Here is a 16,596-nt window from a genome sequence, read left to right as displayed (position 1 = left end):
GTGGTCAGGCTCGCCGACTTAGTTAACACATGTCATCGTTTCCCAGTTGCGTAGATCGATGCTCATGCTGTTGATCACTGGCTTGTCTGGTCCAGACTCGATTATTTACAGACTGCCGATATATTTAATACTGCTGAGTGCGGCTTAAAACTAAACTCACTCACTACATGTGATCAAAGATGAACTGAAAGAAATACCTGGATATTCGAGGGTGGCTTTACGCAGGCCTTATAAAATATTTAAGAAAGTATATCCTATAAACAAGAATCGATATAGGCAGTTGAAATGACATGCCTCTAACAACCACACCAGTAGACCGTTTATGTAAAAACTGCATGTTAGATATTTTAGTAGAACGACATTGACACGAATCCCGTCAGATTGTGTTGTTGCATAATGTCAAGTAGCCTTATCTATGTCTGCCCACACCGGGAACGCGCACCTGTTGACGGTCACCTGTTGCCGAGCGAAATCAACATGTGTCAATCAATGTCTTGATCGTACAATGCACTTAATTGTTGGAGACAGCTAAACTTTTCATAATCACATATTAATAGTCGCCTAAATTGTACAGCAGTTGTTTTTTCACATTTCAAAATAAAATATAATGGAAATTGCATTGTCCAGCAAAAATTGAAATGTCTGACAGATATGTTATATATTGATCCATCGTATGTAATGTATATTCCATATTCCTACGTAAACTGTCATAATATTTCTGAGGGAAACATCTCTTTATACCATATGTTTCATGCTTTTAATCACAACTTAAACATTTTCGGGTCGGCGCGTATTAAAATAGATACATGTTTACATAAATAGTCGATAGCTTGATCTGTTCCGTGAATGGATTTTTAGACCATTCGACACTTTTGTGATAAAAGTAATGATTTTTATCCGTCATGACGTACTTCAGCGGAACATGTGACGAAAAACAGTCACATTAGTTGTAGAAAAGTTATATAAAATCAAGGTATGCTGTTGCAAGAGCCATTAAAATATCGATTATCCGTTGTCCGTATGAGCGAAAACCTGTTACCTTGAGCGCTTAGTCGGAGACAGCAAAACGTGGCCTGTTTAGTCACGGGACTTGAACAGCTCGCGACACGCGACTCTCGAACACACACATGTTGCTTGTCATGTCAGTAAAATGAAGAAGATGGGGGTCGCGAGGGGGGCAAGGGCCTCCCTGACGGATTCAGACGATGACATGTTTGTACCAAACCCCACCTCGACGTCCAAATTGGTGACTTTGGAGTCGGCCCGAAGAAGAGAGTTTCTCAGTTGTGGAAGTTTGTCGTCGGATAACGAAGGTGGCGTTTGGGACAGCGAAGTTGAAAACAAACATGGCTTCGGGTACAAACTGTCGAGGCAGGGTTCCATCGTTGATGGCTTGCTTCATGAAATATACGACCGGTGGCATGGGAGTTATAGGGACAGCTTCGACAGTGACACATTCACCGAATGTTCCAGTACATCGGAGGTGTTTCTCTCAAGATGGGACTCTACGAATTCTCCATACGAACGTCGACATGCCAGACAGTTCAGTAGGGCATTTCTCGAAAACCAAAGTAAGTTTTATTTTGAAAGTTTTAGAACGTGACATTAGCTAGAATTGAAGTACAAAGTAGTTCGTCTTGGTATGCATGTTGTGCTATGTATGTTTAGTCGATATTTCATTCTAAACCTGCGGATAGACTGCCATATTAGCTGGCAAGCTGTTGAATGTATAGTTGACGTGAGGCTCCCTATGAGTGGGCGGGGCACAATGTGTCACTTTTCGATTGTGTTTCAGATCATGTTAGTAAAGCTTTGATTTGAAAAGCTACAGTACCTGTATGCAGAATAATCAAGAAATGTAAGACTAAGAGTATATGCACCACTGGACATAATAAGAGTTGGAGTGTCAAATACAGTTCACTTTAGGAGTGAACTGGATTGAGTGACATTAGCATCAATACATCCCCTACTCACAGCCAATAAAAAGGAAGGCTATCCAAAGGCCTCTCTTGTTGCATAAAATGGTTTCCAAACCAGTTTGGGGTATACACAAAATATAATGGCAATAGGGTGGTGGGTTAAAGCATTGGTTCGTTACGCTGAAGACCCGGGTTCGATTCCCCACATGGGTACAATGTGTGAAGCCCATTTCTGGTGTCCCTCGCTGTGATATTGCAGGAATGTTGCTAAAAGCGGCGTAAAACTAAACTCAGTCAGTCAGTATAATGGTAATACCATGCAAAAAGTAACTGTTACTTAAACCTGTTTCAGTAATCCACTTATTAAGCTTATAAAGTATATAAAGATGAATAATGAGGTTTTGAAATATTTTTACTGTAAAAAAATAATTACTTTAAAAGATTTATACTGAAAAGGTTAACCTGGTGACTATTCCATCAGTCCATGAGGTCCAAAATCCCACACAACGTGGTGCATGACCTCTTATCCTAATATTATTGGTATATTTAAAGTTTTATCATTCTGAATAAAGAAAGGTAGAGATTTTTAATATTTAATAAAATAAACTAGTTACGGTTCACCCTCTTAATTCTCCATTATAACTAACTGTCAAAAGCAAATGCATTATTAACATTATTATATGTTTTATCTATTATTTCAAAAATAATTTTAGTAGTAATTTTGTTAGATACAATCAAAGCTTCATTCATTTTCGCATTGAAAAGAAGAAACATAGGTCTAAGTTTGAAAACCTTATCGAACTGTAAATTGCTAAAAACAGTCTCAGATCTTCAGATTCTTGTTTCAAGATTGTTTTAGCAAATATATTTCAGACACCTCAATAATTATTTCCTGAATGGTGTTTTCACCAAGAGATCTCAAAACCGTTGCACTCTCGTCTTCTGTGCTTTCTGTTCAGATTGTCTTAGGACGGGATGACTGTCAAAGGGATGGAAGCACATTAGGAAAGAAGAGTGGAGTTTGTCACAGATCTCATAACTTAAAGACTTTTGAGACACAGCAAATATATATATTCCAGGGAAAAATCTGTCATCTGTAGGGATCCCTGGATTGTCTGGTCCAGACTCAATTATTTACAGACAAAATAGGACTTTCTGATGAGATAGCTACTGACTTGTTGAGGTCAGGGTCATATGTATGGTCAGATCACACACAATATAAAATGAGCTACCAAATCTTCATGAAGAAGTTAAACCCAAGGGAGGGACAGACAGCGTCACGATCACCACACCCTTGATCTTGGTCAAGCTGACAAGAATCCCCTGGTGTTGCTCTGCATTACGTGTGGGCTGCCGCCATTTTGCTGGAATATTGCTGTCTTAATGGACACAATCTATGATGATTCGGCATAAAGGTACATAAATATAAGTAATGGTAACTCAATGTTATAAAAAGCCAAAGTGAGATTAAACCACCATGCTACTTTAAGTATAGCTGTAACATTAATTTTTGATCATTTTAGAGCAAATGTGAAGAAATAATACCGTTTTTTTAACCAACTGCCAACTAGACAGTGTAGAAAAACAGCATTCAAATTTGATTTCCCCTTAGACACAATGCATTTTTCCAATTTAAGAAAGTCTTCCTGTGCCTCTAACTAAATAATAGTATGTTAGATATTTTCATTGTTCTGATAAAGGGCAGTTATAAGAATGTATTTTTGTGAAAAAAAAAAAACTGATTTTCCCAAATTTTTTTACCCCTCTCTTGGGGGTCAGGGCATGTGAAAATCCCCAGCACCCAGACTACAATATACCATCTCAAAAGTCTTTTTCATGCTTTAAGTATAGCTGTAACATTAGATTTGATCATTTCAGGCTATTGAAACAAGAATACCTTTCAAAACAATTGCCCACTAGAAAGTGTAGAAAACACCTATAAAGTTTAATTTTTCCTTAGCGCCAATGATGTCTAAGTTTGTAAAACTGATGAGAAAGCAGTTATTATCGAACTGCTTAAAACTAATTTTCCCAAATTTTTAAATTCCCCAGCACTCAGACTACAATAAAACAGTCATGCAGATCTTCAGCTATTCTTTTAAACAATTTGCCCACTAGATTGTTTTATTTTTCCTTAGACGCAATGCATTTTTCAAATATATCTTCCTGTACCTATAACTTATCAATAAACCTTAAATATTTGTATAGATCCTGATAGAAAGCAGTTATTAGAATGTATTTTGTGAGAAAAGCGTAAAAACTAACCTCAATAATTATTTGCAAACACCCTGAATGGCTTTCAAAAAATATGTTTTCACCAAGAGATCTTTTTATCTGTATAAATTGCTAAAAACAGTCTCAGATCTTCAGATTCTTGTTTTCAAGATTGTTTTAGCAAATATATTCGAACACCTCAATAATTATTTCCTGAATGGTGTTTTCACCAAGAGATCTACGTCTGTTGCCAAACCGTTGCACTCCCTCGTCTTCTGTGTTTTCTGTTCAGATGTCTTAGGGACGGGATGACTGTCAAATGGATGACATATATTTTGAGAAAATCTGTCATCTGTAGGGATCCCTGGATTGTCTGGTCCAGACTCAATTATTTACAGACTGCTGCCATATAGCTGGAATATTGCTGAGTGTGGTGTAAAACTAAACTCACTCACTCAGTCATCTGTGGGATGACTCCATGCGTAGCTACTTGTGTATTTATGACACTACAGTGTAGACATCTTGCCTCGTTGATGACGTGGTCATTGTGTAATGACGATCATAACTCCCTTTCTTTAACAATCTGAGTGCTAGGATCTCTTTGTGAAATGGGGGTGGTGGGGTTGGTAGCCTAGTGGTTAAAGCGTTCACTCATCACCCCGAAGACTTGGGTTCAATTCCCCACATGGGTACAATGTGTGAATTCCATTTCTGGTGTCCCCTGCCATATTATTGCAGAAATATTGCTAAAAGCGGCATAAAACCAAACTCACTCACACTTTGTGGAATGGTGTCCTGCTCCACATTCAGACATCTCTCTGAACACGAGGAAGTTTCTCTGCTTCTCAATGCATGACGGACCAGCTGTGCAGGAGTTAATCAGCAAATATGTGTCTAAATACAATGTGGACGTTATTTCCTGTACAGCGGCACCTGTTGATGTGTTGAATATTTGTTATTTGTATCGTGATCGGGTATACTTCCTCACTTGGTAGTCGAATGAACCAGTTCAGGTGTCACTTTCTCCATGTATAATTACATTTCATGGCCCGTGTTATTTTGTTTTATTAATCCCCACCTGGCCTCATCCAATTATGTAGCACTCGTTATTCAATTACATGCTGTTGTTAATGTTAATCTGACGTTTGCAGCAACATACCATATAAATACACTTCTCATCACTTGGTTGTATTTATAATCACTCTGGCCTTATAACAATCTACACTGAAACGTCGCTCAATGCAATAAAGGAGAAGTTGTTATCCATAAAAGTTGTATGCTGAATTATTGGCTCACCAACTTCTAGAATGCCTATAAAATAATTAATTACAGCATTTCCCCAAAATGTGCTGTGCAAGTTGTGTCCCATTTCTGTGCCAGAAATCTGTGATATTGGGTTCAGATCCCAGTTTAACAAGATTTTGTTTCGTTCGTTCTCAAAACCATACAGGGACCCATGTTATGTTGATGGTCCCAGTGTCAGGGACATACCATAACTGGAATCCTTTTGTTATGTTAGACCCCTGGTCTATCATTGTCCCATGTCAAGTATCCGGGTAAAATACATAGAACATCCAACTGAAAAATAATGCATTACCAATTCACTTGAATGCGTCACGGAATATATTTATAAAAAAGCAATGACATGACATGTAGGACTAGTGTGGTACTGTCAGTATAGGATGAGGGATTTTTTATGAAATCATTTCCATTATATTTAAGTTGGTTTTGATTAGGTATGAACATACCTGCTTAGTAAACTTACTCAATGACATAATACTTAGGTGAGTAAAATGACTGAAATACGCGCATATTTGAAAGTAGTGGGTTCGGAAAATGATACCCCCGACATTCATAATACCCACTCCAAAAAATACAGTGGGTACATACCAAAAGATGTTAAAATATGGTACTTGTTGGTACCTGCATCTGACATAATTATTGCGCTACAATACAGGCATTAATGGGTACTTATCTGGAGGACTGGTTGGCTCCGCCCGGAGTCAGTCGTGGGTTGTGTCTGAGTATGGTATTCATGCTTCACTGCGGCATATAATATCTCAGTGGGCTAGTGGGCTAGCACTTAAAACCAGCTTAAGTCTGGGCTAGTACAAGCAGCCGCACTTACACATACACACGCATGCACGTCGTCATATGAGCGAAATATTCTCAAGCACAACGTTAAACTCAATTTCACCTCACCTCACTCATTCAGTGGAAAAGATCATTTTTCTAGTAGCCAACAGAACCAGTGAAACCAGAATAAAGTCACTTGTTTTTATATTTTCACGACAAACTGATTAAAATAAATCTTTACTCCTGTGCTTTATCTGTGTGAGATCTGACGCACCTCCACTCGTGTCTACGGTCAGGCTAGAGGAAATGTCTTATCAGTCAGTGTCACCGCTTCTAAAATCTCAATTCGCGTGAAAACTGGAATATGTAGCATATATCCTTGTATTATGGAATTTGAGACATAGAAAAATTAGTTGTTACCTTTCTGATCACTTGAACAATTATGACTTTCAAACATCTCACAAACTTATAAGACCTGTGAAGATCCGGGTAAGAATTGATCTTCAGTAACCCATGCTTGTCATAAGAGACGACTAACGGGATCGGGTGGTCAGGCTTGCTGACTTGGTTGACACGTGTCATTGTATCCCAATTGCGTAGATCGATGCTCATGCTGTTGATCACTGGATTGTCTGGTCCAGACTTGATTATTTACAGACCGCCACCATGTATCTGGAATATTGCTGAGTGTGGTGTAAAACTAGACTCACTCACTCACAAACTTATAAAACACAATTTTATTCAAACACAATCCATCATTCAAGAATGTCTGTGTGACACAACACTCCTACTTTATAGATTGAGTAAGCACAGCTGTCCGAAAACATGATGTCTGAAGCTCCAGACCATTATGTTGTGTACACGTTATATAACTGAGCTGTAACTACACCAAGACTGTACCATTGAAGGAATGTTTCTGTGTCTGAATCAAGGCAGCAATGAACTGAACCTGTGTAGAACCTTCCATCTGATTGCCCACCATGCACAACAACCCACAGATCATTCAGTATCAAAGTTTATGAGTTTACATGATGCAGGGACAATATATTTTGTACTTCCATTGATGGTTCAAGGAATACTTTCTCAATGATATTTACTCCCCAGGGGTTTTAGGTTAGAACTTGTCCCATGAAACATGCTTGTACTAGATGACTAGGTGGATGTTTTATACAGGATCTGTGAGTTGTTGATATCCCAACTCAATGGATGGTTGATCATTATTCCAATCACTGGTTGGTCTGGTCGAAACTATTGGTTATTAATAGGCTGTTGTCATGTTGCTGGAGTATAGTGTGGCATTGAAAAACAAACATCCAGCTAACCAAACAAACAAACAATATTGTCATTTATCACATGTTTGGGGCGGTGGGGTAGCCTAGTGGTTAAAGCGTCGCTTGTCACTCTGAAGACACGGGTTCGATTCCCCTCATGGGTACAATGTGTGAAGCCCATATCTGGTGTACCCCGCCGTGATATTGCAGGAATATTGCTAAAAGCAGCGTAAAACCATACTCACTCTCACTCACTCACTCACTCACTCACTCAAATATCACATTTTCATATTTCATATTTCTGCCGTTGTGAGTGACGTCCCTATTTTTTGGAGTGTTTCTTACAAAACCAATCACTACTTATCTGTCTGGTTGAGGCTCTTGGTTATTTCTGTCTGCTGTCTTATTGCTGGAATATAGTGTGGCTAATAAAAATAAACAAACAAACAAACAAACAGAAACATTTATCACATTGATAGTTTAGTCGTGCTAGTTGCAGTCAGTGCTGATCGTGTCAGTACAAACACCACACCAGGATATCATCAAACTGGCATTTATATGAACCTGGTGAAACAGTCTAGCCAGAGCTAATTACACATCGTGTACCGACAGCAAGTGTTCAGGGCTGGGTTATAGTGAATAGCTAATGAACGGAGCATTTGATATTCTAGGGCTTGGAAACTTTTGGAAAATGAATTTTTTATCAGAAACAAATACTGAAAAATATTTTGTGTTTATTCATTTTTGACTCAAAATTATTTTCTGGACATAATGGATATTATGAAAAAATTGGGAGAAAATTGTTCAGATGCTCTTTTCGCAGAAACGTGTTGTATGCTTAGTCATTGTAAAATACTCTCTAACATCCGCAGCCAAATATAGGTACCAAGTCACTCTGCTTGACATCATGCCTTACTTGGTGAGTGAGTGAGTGAGTTTAGTTTTACGCCGCACTCAGCAATATTCCAGCTATATGAAGGCGGTCTGTAAATGATTGAGTCTGGATCAGACAATCCAGTGATCAACAGCATGAGCATCGATCTGCGTAATTGGGATACGATGACATGTGTCAACCAAGTCACCGAGCCTGACCACCCGATCCCGTTAGTCTCCTCTTACGACAATCATAGGTTACTGAAGATCAATTCTAACCCGGATCTTCACGGGCCCCTTATTTGGTAGATATGGTGGTCAGACTTGGTGATTTGGGATGATACTGTGTCAACTTGACCTGACCACATTGCTCACAGTATCAACCACTGGTTTGTTTGACCCAGACTTTCTTGTCCCTGATGACTGTATTTTTAACAACAGACAAATTAACAAACAATCCAGCAGTCAAATTAACAATGTCCTACAAAACATTTACAAACACCATTTGACATTTTGTCAGACATAATCATAATAATTGCCAATATATGTGATGTTATGTTATTTTTCTTGAGTGTCTGAGAATTTTTAGCATTGATTAATTATTTTGCCAAGAAGTTATTTGTATCCAACATTCATCTGTAGTATAAATATAATAATGAGTCTGGTTATATTATATATACTTGACTGGTTTAATATACACGTCATCATCACCATGAAATGTGGAACATGATCTGCGGACTGTTGAACAGCCCAATCATTTTGTGTTTTTGTGCCAGACAATTTGAAAAATTCTGTGTGAGACCGATTCTTACATATTAGGCAGTGCGGTTAATAATAGTTGTATGATGCCGCTACTCAGTGTAAGTAAACTTAGGCTCAGTATTATTTGTTACACTGCTATACTGAGTCTAACAAAACCTTGTGGAAGGTCGCGTCAGCTGACCTTTGAGCGACCTATGACCGTCCAATCAAACATGAGACGGCCGAACGGATTTAACCAATCAGACAACGGCTACTATTTAGGGCTTGGCGGGACATACACAATGGATTTTCTCTTCCCCGGTCGCCAACACTGATCTCATAACAAATGAAAACCCGCATAAAACACAGATATATGACCTGCAGAATATACGCTTTTGGGTTTCTGTTGACATGGCTATCATTAGCAAATATTTTCAAAGCTGACATCCTTGAATACTGACAAAACGCTATTTTCAGCGACTGTTTACTCTCGCTCTTTGGCGTGCTCCATGTGCATCACTCGGAAGCTATCGTACGGAAAATAGCATTCGGAATCGTTTGGGTACAAAACTTTTTCGAGGTAAAAGTTCAAAAGGTATGTGCGAATGTCAACTTTCGCGATTTGGTAAGCTGTGTTCTGATTGGTCCATTGAAAAGGTCAGCTGACGCGACCTTCCACAAGGTTTTGTTAGGCTCAGTATAGCAGTGTAATGAATAATACTGAGCCTAAGTTTACTTAGACTGTGCCGCTATTGTATTTGATGCTTAACACTAATACCACTCGGGGTTTATTATCTCAGAATTGTCTAGGAAGCTGGATTAGTGTCTTGAAGAAGTTCCTGAAGATATTGTAATTCTAGTAAGGATCTTTTGTATGTTTAGAGGAAATATCAGATAAAAATTTGCAAAAATTATGAAATTGTCAGTTTTGAGAACCCTGCTTGGGCTTGTGTGGCTTTTGGCACTGTGTACACGCACCTCTGAAAAATCTCACCTTCAGGTTCCTACGTATGTTGAAGGGCATGGGTTCTTCACTCACTCACTCACTCACTACATTCTTTATCCAACCATATTTGAAGGTTGAATGCACGTATTGCCAACATACACAGCAGCTTCATCTTGCTCTTAATTAACAAATATCAATATTAACAGTTAAGTAGTTTTTGAAAATCCTTGTCTTTGTGACTTCAGTTTCTTTATTAATGTATTAACTGCTATTGACATTCTTTATAGTCCGCCATGATGAATGTTTCGACAAATAATGTATTTGTCCTGCTTGTACACATGTCATATCACACACACAGGCCGACCTATATTTATAGCTTGTCGTCATGAAATACTGCACACGGGATAATCAACATGTTCAAGTGTAAATCAATATGTATGTTTGTAACTTTTGACAATATTAAGTCATAATTGAATATTTTAAACTTGATATGTTAGTTCAAGGCTTTATTAGAAATTCTGGAGGGGCTAATATTCAGTCCCAAGTCTGCGGCAAATGTCAGTAGAAATTCCAAGGTTGGAACTACTATTTTCCTTTTCATGTTGATATAGTTATAAACTGATATTATGGCTTTTTAGAATTTATTTGCTTTTATTAACTGATTACAAGATCAATGACAAGGATGAGGCATAATTGTAGAGGATAGAATGTTGTATATGAATTGTTTGTGTTTAAATCACTGTCCTCAGCAATATTCCACTTATATGTTGTATAGATACAAAAAGGTAAAATACTATCAAAAACAAATAAGAAAACACACGTCTGAAATGTTTTGTTTATGCTCAAATAAGTCATCATTAAGCTGCTAATATGATGAACGTTTTTATCCTACCGTAATCTTGCATGATTTAAAAGTATATTGAACTTAACAAGTCGGAGAGAGTCATATATTTACAAAATGGCCCCCTGAAAATTCACTAGCCTGTCGCGCCAGTGACTGTAGAGATTTACTGGCCCAACTGGATTTTTACTAGCTACAGGCTAGCGGGCCAGTGGCCATTTCGCACACTGCCATCCACCCATCTACTGACTCACTTATTTTACTCACTCACTCACTCGTTCCCTTCACTCACTCATTTCCTTGACTCACTCATTCCCTTCACTCACTCACTCACTCACTCACTCACTCACTCACTCACTCACTCACTCACTCACTCACTCACTCACTCACTCACTCACTCACTCACTCACTCACTATCACTCACTCAATCTCAACTCAAGCAATCACTCTAATGTTATGGCACCTACTTCTATGTCACTACTTATGGGACCATTATCAAGGAAGAGGCTATAAATTCCACTTTTACAGTTTTACATTGAATGTAGGGTAATATACCTATTGATACCGATTCAATATTAACTTTCCATAATAGTATTTTTTTGGACTTGCTTGGCTTAGTCACTGATATGTAATACAGGTGACTCATTGTTGGCTGAGCCACACGTGTTACTTGGCCGTTCAAAGAATTCATGAAGTGTAACTAGGTCAAGGTCAACATGGCCGGTCGTCTGTGTGACTGACTCCATGGTCAAGTGCATAGAATGCGTGTCACATTCCTCTTCTTCCTCCTCTTCCTCTCTGCTTCTTCCTCTTCCCCTTCCTCCTCTTCTTCTTTGTCTTCCTCCTCTTTGTCTTCCTCTTCCACCTCTTCCTCTTTTCTTCCCCTTCCTCTTCCTCTTCCACCTCTTCCTATTTCTCTTCCTCTTCTTCATCTTATTCCTCTTCTTCTTTTTCTTCTTCCTCTCTTCTTCATCCTCCTCTTCCTCTGCTTCCTCTTCCTCTTATATGTGTGTGTGTGTGCGTGTGAGAGAGAGTGTGAAAGTGAATGAGTGAGTGAAGGAGGAGGGGGTTGCACACATTCTTGAGATGGGTGATGCGCACTTCATTTTCATGAGTGTTTTAATCGCCATTTAAAGACCTTTCAGGACAGAAGGGTGTGTGCACCCTTGTAAAATAAAACCCCTAACAAACAACCCTCTCTCTCTTTCCCCTGCCGTGATATTGCTGGAATATTGCTGAAAGCAGCCTAAATCCGTTTCCCCACCCTCATTCTCCCTCACTGTAAGCTCCAATAGAGGATTTGCTCTCTTTTAGCCAAATATGTTGTTTGTAAATATTCTAATAAAACATAACTTTTAAAAATCAACTTTTAAGCAATTTTCGAAGTCTTCACAAATTTAAAATTTGAACATGTTGAAAGGCGACAGTATGATCATTTCTAACAGGTAGACTTGACTGCGTCCTTCATGGATAATTTGTATTTTGTTTAGCCACTTATCAAAGGAAGTGTTTTAAAAATAGGTTTTTAAATTCTGTGGAAACTAGCCTTTTTACATTTGAGTGGGCAAGACATGCTGGGAAATATTTATGGGTTATGTCATGTTGTAAAAGCAAATATCATTTTTCCTTTTATTAACTGTAATAAAAATATTCCCTTTTCATTCTAGAATATTTCAATCAATATTCTTAAAAATGGTCAGTGACGTAAGAGTTGCCATGGCTTAAAATCTAATGTGGTTCTGCGGAAATTTAATGCTTAGATCAGCAATTATAAGACACCTGCTGGGATATTACATGATACTGCTTTCCTGCAACATATATTTACAATTCAGCTATAACCTTCCCAGCAATGACAACAGTAAATATAAATCAATATTGATAGATTTGTATTAATGTAGTAGTGTAATGAGAAACATACATGGATTGTGAAGTTTAAGGCATATCTGCTGAAAATAATACATTTTCATTCCCGACACCTGCATATTATTGATCTTGATAGTCGCTAGGGAAATGCTATCGTTATGCAAGATTGTGACATTTTTGTGATGTTGGGCCAGACGCCTGAACATGAAGGTTCAGCGAATGTCTGAGTTCAACCAGGACATGAAGTATATTTATAAGTTATTTAGTTAAACAAGTTATAATGCTCATGCAATGTAGTTTAAGTTGATGATGATGTCACTGTCTGTTATTTCATTTACAGTGGACTCTGGCAATATCGGCCTCTGTAAACACTGGCACTCTGTCTACATCGGCAAAGTTTCAGTCCCGGCAGAAATGCACTTAATTATCATTTAGAAACATCTGTAAACATCGGCATCTGTCTACTCAGGAGATCGGCATTGCTTTTCAGTCCCAATGAACAAGTTGTTATGAAAACAAATCTTTAAAAAACGGCACATGAAGGACGGCGCAACCCTTTGATGCAATTAGGTCCAAATCATGTAACAACACAATTCGCGGTTACTCCCGAGATTATTCAGAAACGGGAAGTGTCAATCAGTTTCTTGTTAATTAGTGAGTGGTACATGTCACTTACATAGAATAATTAACTCTTTCAACACCAGTCAACCAGAGGCATTTACTGCCATGATACCGAGTTCCCAGAGACTCTAAGGTCATAGATGAAGCCTATGTTTATGAAGAAAATTATTGTAAAAAGATTTCTTAAATAATATGTATGGTCGCCTATTTCCCGATATCTGGCTTTCCTCTCAGTAACATGACACAACAACGGAAAGTACCTCCGTTTTCGAAGCTTCGTATGAATAACATGCGAGGCGAATCGTTTGATGGCGGGTATCGTTCGAAAGCTCTGAACAATCAACAATATCACTGTACCCTTGTCGAGAGTATTTTCACATTTAATAAGTGTTTTCAGACATTTTTATTTGAATGAATAAACATGAATGTGCATTCAAACACTGCCTTGTTTCTTATTCAAACATGTTGTTAATGCTTAAGTGACAGTACGACAATGTACTTCCCGTGTGAGCCGGCGTCATAAGCGAACTTGCAACCTGCCGAGTACCAGGAAAGGGAGATAACTCTGTAATGACAAGGGCAGATATTAACTTGTCTTTTACATAATTGACATAACACACGTTTACATCATTGGTATTGTCCGGTTAATGACGGTTATTATTAATGACTAATTTATCTGCGCATGAGTAGTGAGTAGTGAAAATTACAGTAACAGCGGGAATGAAAAGTTCTGTGTTTTAACGATGAATGCCCCCACGTTCACACCTTCTTGACGAGTTGTCCCGGAGTGGACCCTGAATTTGGTTGTTACGGATCAGACAGGGGGTCCACTCTGGGAATACACCGAATGTAAGTAATGGCGTTACTCTTTATGTTGGTTTAACAGACGTAATTATAGAAATTAAATAGCCTATGATCTGTTTTAATGTCTTATTACCATCCATTCGAGTTTCTATACTAATCTCTGTCAACTCGTGATTGAATATTTAGACAGTTGAAGGAAGCGCTGTATTCCTTACATTTCCGGGTACTCGATTCCGATTCGGGTACTCGATTCCATTTTTTCCTACCCGTCCCAGCCCTAGGTAGCCTAGTGGTTAAAGCATTCACTCAACACGCTGAAGGCCTGGGTTCGATTCCCCACATGGGTACAATGTGCAAGGTGTCTGTCTATTGCTGAAATATTGCTAAAAGAGGCGTAAAACCTCAGCTCACTTACATACCAGCTGTAATCGAGTTTGGACCTGATAATCTAGTGATTGATGTCATGCTTATCAATGGTCAAGTTCTGATATGATGACATGCTACAACTAGGTCAAGGAACCTAACCACCATTGTTGATGTCATGTTGACACAATCAGTTAATGCACGTTATGTATGATTAAGTGAACAGTCCCTTAATGATTAAGTCTGATTAACTGAAATGTAATCTATCTTGTGGTCTATTTTTGTTGATGTGGTTGAAAGAAAAATCATAATTTAAAAATCAGCATTCAAAGTAATCAGCTGTCACAAACAGTCCAGTGAAGTGAGTAAGCTTTTTGAGATCAATTCGCCTGCGTAATAAATCGTTATTATGCAGATAAAGCCTCCCACACTCAACATGTGATCCACCTCTATGATGTCAGCGATATATAAAGCCAAACAGGACATATTCAAACTGTATTAATGATGCTTACTAATGTTACCATGGTTACAGGAGTAAGTATGATGAAAAATACCGTATAATATATGACAGGTTATTAATGAGTACATACTACCGGATGTGTCAGTGAGCTATGTGATTAGTATAGAAACAGCATCAGAATAAATTGGCACTTCCTCCTATATTTCCAGCTCGGACTCTAAAGAGAAGGATGTGTTTTAACCCATGGCTTTAGAAATAACTGACTTCATAAATTGCATGTGTGCTGGTGCAAATGTCACTTCAATTGATGTGATGATTAATTAAGATTAATTGAGACAATTAATTTTATTTGATTCGATATATTTTTGTTCCAATTCCTCTGTTAATCCTCCACATGTCACATAGATTTGATCGAGTTAGTGGTTTCACTTATGTGGTAGACTTGCATCAGTTTGGACCTAATTATCCCCCGCAGCATGTTTTGCAGGGGTTATTAAAGTGCACTCTGTCCGTCCGTGTACATTTGTCTTTTCTGGAGCAGAACTTTAAAACCGTTCAGTATTTCTTTACAAGCTTGTCACATAGATAGATCTGGTGATGAACTGGTGCCTTTTGGTAGTTTTGCATTTCTGAATCAAACCTATTTTGCATTTCCATGGCAACAGAACTTTAAAACCTTTCAGCACTCTCCTTCCACTTTGCAATATAGTCACTGACTTGGTTGACACATATCATTGTATCCCAATTATGTACATTGCCATATCATTGTATCCCAATTGTGTAGATTGATGCTTATGCTTTTAGATCACTGGATTATCTGGTTCAGATTCTATCATTCACAGGCCGCTGCCATTTTGCTGGAATATTGCTGAGTGTGGCAAAAAACTAAATTCACTCATTCACTCACTCACTGACTGCTATGTACATCATTACATGCCAAAACATTTGACATAGTCATAACTAACTGACATATTCATGAAGAGTATTTTGCCATTACGGGGGATATTGATGACTTGGACTTCTTGTTTTCATTGTTTGGAACAGCCTCCAAACAGTGGTGTAGTGGAAGAGCGTCCGCCTGGAGAGCGGAAGGTCGCGGGTTTGATCCATGACCGCGTACTGTTTATACATGAGCTGATGTATTGTAAAACAAATTCGTGACGTTGAAAAGTTTATTGTCATGTGTTCAATAAATGATGAAACTCTGTGAAAAATAGCGATTTTTTTATCAAAGCTTTACACCAAAACGCAGCTGTTCACATGCACGATATTTGCACATGCTTTTCAGCAATTTGATGCATGATCCTCACGCAATTAATCTGCATAAGGTTTGCAGATGTTTCCCCGAAGTTAGTGGAGAAATTCATCTTCGTTGTAACCGTATGTACATACATAACGTATAGTGATTGATTTAAGCGAGTCTAAACTTTTGATGGGTAGTATATGTTACGACTGCCAACCTTTCATGTGAGGAAGATTTGCAGCATTGAGGTCCTGATATGACAATATAACATTCTATTTGGAAGAATTAATCATGAATTAAGAACATAGTCAGTGGAACCTGGAGTACAGCAACATATAAGTCCCTGAAATGTTACTGTAAT

General features: G+C 38.2%; 1 protein-coding gene across 1 annotated transcript in view; it reads left to right on the top strand.

The window, feature by feature from the left end:
* The first annotated feature begins 1,057 nt into the window (after positions 1–1,057).
* LOC124291092 (TBC1 domain family member 30-like) overlaps positions 1,058–16,596 on the top strand; it is a 131,466-nt gene continuing 115,927 nt past the window's right edge. The window contains 1 exon segment of the mRNA XM_046727994.1: positions 1,058–1,571. Coding sequence (XP_046583950.1) covers positions 1,151–1,571 — 421 coding nt within the window. The 5' untranslated portion in view covers positions 1,058–1,150.

Source organism: Haliotis rubra, unplaced genomic scaffold, assembly GCF_003918875.1.
Source record: "Haliotis rubra isolate DU_JTF1 unplaced genomic scaffold, ASM391887v1 Scf481, whole genome shotgun sequence".
Classification (NCBI taxonomy): Eukaryota; Metazoa; Mollusca; class Gastropoda; order Lepetellida; family Haliotidae; genus Haliotis; species Haliotis rubra.
The sequence above is the reverse complement of the archived record's forward strand: the minus strand, read 5'-3'. Positions and strand labels throughout refer to the sequence as shown.